Source organism: Camellia sinensis, chromosome 4 (assembly GCF_055761805.1).
Source record: "Camellia sinensis isolate YWXY chromosome 4, ASM5576180v1, whole genome shotgun sequence".
NCBI lineage: Eukaryota > Viridiplantae > Streptophyta > Magnoliopsida > Ericales > Theaceae > Camellia > Camellia sinensis.
In genome coordinates, this window is record NC_138964.1 from 158,827,757 (window position 1) to 158,831,656 (window position 3,900).

General features: G+C 33.9%; 1 protein-coding gene across 1 annotated transcript; it reads right to left on the reverse strand.

Annotated features, from left to right (window-relative positions):
- Nucleotides 1-562: 562 nt before the first annotated feature.
- On the reverse strand, nt 563-2,077 carry LOC114314137 (dof zinc finger protein DOF5.4). Its single transcript, XM_028260589.2, has one exon. The coding sequence runs from the start codon at nt 1,823-1,825 to the stop codon at nt 857-859; it is 969 nt and encodes a 322-aa protein (XP_028116390.2). The 5' UTR covers nt 1,826-2,077; the 3' UTR covers nt 563-856.
- Nucleotides 2,078-3,900: the final 1,823 nt, after the last annotated feature.

The window sequence follows — 3,900 nt, forward strand, 5'->3', positions numbered from 1 at the left end:
AAAACAATATCACAAATATAAATGAAACTGATCAAAAAAAAAAAAAAAACGTGAATAATGATTAATTACCAAAATAAAAATAGCAACAAAATATATATATATATATATATATATATATCTTTTTTTTATGTAATATATATCAACAATAGATATAAGGGTATAATAATCCAACAAACAATATAAATGAAAAAAATATGACCTTATAGAATAAAAATATAAATACATAAGATTAAGTAAGTTTTAATTTTTCTTGGTGAACTTATTGAGTTAGAATACCTCTAAATAAAATTTATCAATAAAATGTTCTCAAACCAAAAATTATTATAATTTTTTTTCAATAAACTTTATAATTGAGAACAATTATTACCTGAATAATTTTTTTTCAATAAATTTTATATAAAAATTAATAATTTAGATCCACAAAGTGATCCTAAAAAATGAAGCCTAACGAGTCTAAGCTCTAACAACACGTCTCCCCCTTAAACAAGGCACGATTTCCTACTCACATTATCGAACAAAAACCTATGAAAAAACACACACACAAATTAGATAAAGAAATCAATGGCTCAACATTCTATATATTTGCTTTAATTAAGTTTAATTTCCAAATACAATAATAACCAAAACTCCCCAAAAAAAACGAATTAAAAACAAAAAAACATGGAAATGAAAGTTGGTTGCAGATGAACATTGTGAAAGACAAAACCCAACTCCTTCCAAAATCAACCCAAAAGAAAATACAAAAACAAAGAAAGAAAGAAAGAAAGAAAGAAATTAATTTACATGGAAGAACAATCATAATACCCATTTTTTCTTCCTTTTTTTTTCCTCTGAAATTTTGAGTTAAATAGTGAGATTATGGGAGATAAAGATGGTGATCGCTGTCATTCCACTGAGTTTGACTCCAGTAAGCTTGATCAACGGTTCCAGTAAAATCAAACAACCCTTGATCTCCACCAACTTGCCAATCAAGTCCTCCTAGCCCACCGCTGTTCTCTCTGTTCTGCATACCCGATAAATCAACCTCAGCAGTCTGATCCAGAAACCCGGCCGAGATCTGCTGCATCTTCAATTCATTAGGTACCGAACACCCCATCTTCTCCTGCTGTTCCTGCCATATCTGATTCGAATTCTGATTCTGCACAACCGGTCCCTGATTCTGTTGGTGCAACCGGTACGCCGAAGCCGAAATGTCAGCGATGTTGAACCCTAGAATCGACGATGAATCGTTGGATGACGTCATCAGGCTGGTGAAACTACCTCCGATCTCCGGGAAGATCCCGCCGTCCGACGATGACTGATCGATCAACGGCGGATGATGATGATGACGGAAGCTAGGGTTTGTAGCTTGTGGAATACTATTGAAGAACCTCGAGTCCGGAAAGTTGAGTAATGTCGACGCCGATGTCGAAGAGCTCGCCGACGCTACCTCGACGGTGGACGGCGGCGCGGCGGTGGTTGAGGCGGTGAGGCTGGAGCTCTCGCTGCTGGAATGAGAGTTCGATTTGCGATCTCGAGGCGCATCGGCGGTGGCGGTGGCGGCGGCGGTGGCGGTGGCGGAGGAGGTTTTAGGCTTAGAGCGTTTGGTTTTCCGGCAGCCGCCGCCGACGGGAACGTTGCGGAGGACGCCGCCTTTGGTCCAGTACCGGCGGCAGTTCTTGCAGAAGTGGCGGGGCTGAGAGAGGTTGTAGTTGTTGTAGTAGCAGAACTTGGTGTTGAGAGAATCGCACCGGGGACACTTCAAGGACTGGTGGTTCTGGTGGTGGTGCGGCCTCATACGCCTGTCTCCGCCGCCGCCGCCTCCAATCGAATGTATATCTTGCATTTCAAAGCTCAAAAAAAAATTCACTGGCTCTGCAACTCTTGAATGAATCACCACAAATCACTCAAATTCACAACGACTCGTCGTGAAAGATTGATTTTCCGGCCAATTTTCACCTGAGAGAGCTTGAATTCGGAGACTCTGAAAGCTCTCTCTGTCGATTATCTGTGACTGATAATTGTAAGGAGTTTCTGAACTCTGACAAATATCCCCCAACATATCTTCCATCTATCTCTCCCTCTATTATGGAAGTGAAAATTACGTAATTGGCCTTATAATGAGGACAAAATTACTGTTGTGGCGCATGTATGCTGAAATTACCATGGCAACCCTATGGATATAGGGACTGTAGGGAGGCTGATTCACATGACTATGCGTGGAAAATTACAGTAACACTAACAGAAATTTGGATGATCGACAGTATAGTTAACATTATAAAAAAAATATTATTTGGTTTTAGTTTTTTAAATTCACTTATTTTAAAACTGAATTTTTTATTTTTTTTTGTTTTTTTTTATTTTTAATGAATATTTTTTAAATTTTAAATAATTTTTTTATTTTTATAGATACACTTTACTTAAATATATCTAAATAGTAAATATTTATGAAAAAATATTTTAAAAAATTAATAAATACACAAAAATATGAAAATGTACTAAATTTTCATTTTTTTTTGTATTTTTTTGGTATTTAGTATATTTTTTAAAGATTTTTTTCACAAATATTATACTTTTTAAGTGTGTTTATGTTAGGTGTGTCTAAATTTTTTTTAAAAAAATTACTTAAAATATTAAAAAAATTTATTAAAAACATCAATATACAAAAAATTAAAAGTAAAATTTTCTTAAAATTATTTTCTGAAAATTAGAACCGAACAAGCTGATTATAGAGTTATGTTATTACTCAGCAATGCTACAGAACACATAAATCAAACATAAAATTGTTTTAAAAAGTATGTTAAAAATAAATTTTTTAACTTTTTAAATTCTTTTTTATAAAAATGTATGAAAAAAAATATAGAGGTGATGTGACTCAAAAAAGGCTACAGAAATTGTTCACTAAATGATCATCTAAACAATTGGAAGACACCATAACAATCGTGGTCGACAAACACTAGCTGATTGTTTAGGGGGTTGTCCAACTGGTCATCCAGGACAGTAATTGAATTCATAGTTTCTGTGCTTCAATCTGCATTCCATCATCTGTGCTCCTAGACATTTTTGTGCTATTACTACATAACATGTATAAATGGTGCTCTCTCTACGAATAAAGAATTACAAAACATGTAAGTTCATTTATATTTATCTTATAACTATCAAAGAAATATGAATAAGAATTGTTTTATTTATAAAGTTTTGTCATAGATCGAAAATATCATATAAATAATATGAAGGATAACATTCGAGTTGCCACATTATACGGTCAAACAACAGTGCCAATTGGGTGGTTAGTATCTAAAATTAGCCGATAGCCAAGCTCATGTAGTGGCTAGCTAAGGTCGGGAGTAAATCCACATTAAGTAAAAACATATTTATCCTGTTAAAATATCACAAACATGAGACATGATCCCAACTAAAATAGAACAGAACATAAAGTGGGTGTTTAGGAAGTGGCTATTTTAATAGGCTATTTTAGTTTTTGTATTTGAAAAGATTGGATGGATTTTTATTTGAGTTGGTGTATTGAAAAATGTGTTGAAATAATGTTTGAAATTAAAATGACAAATTTATCCATAACCTTACATTTTTCAAAATTAATCTAAAGGGGTAAAATTGTAATTTACCAACTTATCACTGTGACAGCTCATTGCCGACCTAATTTTTTTTTTTTTTTAATCATTAGTTTAGAGGCTTTTAGGCTTTTTTTTTTTTGTTTTTGAAGCTATTTTAACCTTAAAGTTGGGTTCCCAAACCCTAAAGTTGGTTCCCAAAACACCCCCCACCCCCCCCCCCCACCAAGTATTGGTTAAAATAAGAGTAAGGCCTTGTTTGGGAACATGCTAATTTAGTAACTTTTTGGCTATTTGGCTAAAAAGGTAGGTAAAAAAAACTTGTATGTTTGGGATGACTTTTTGGCTA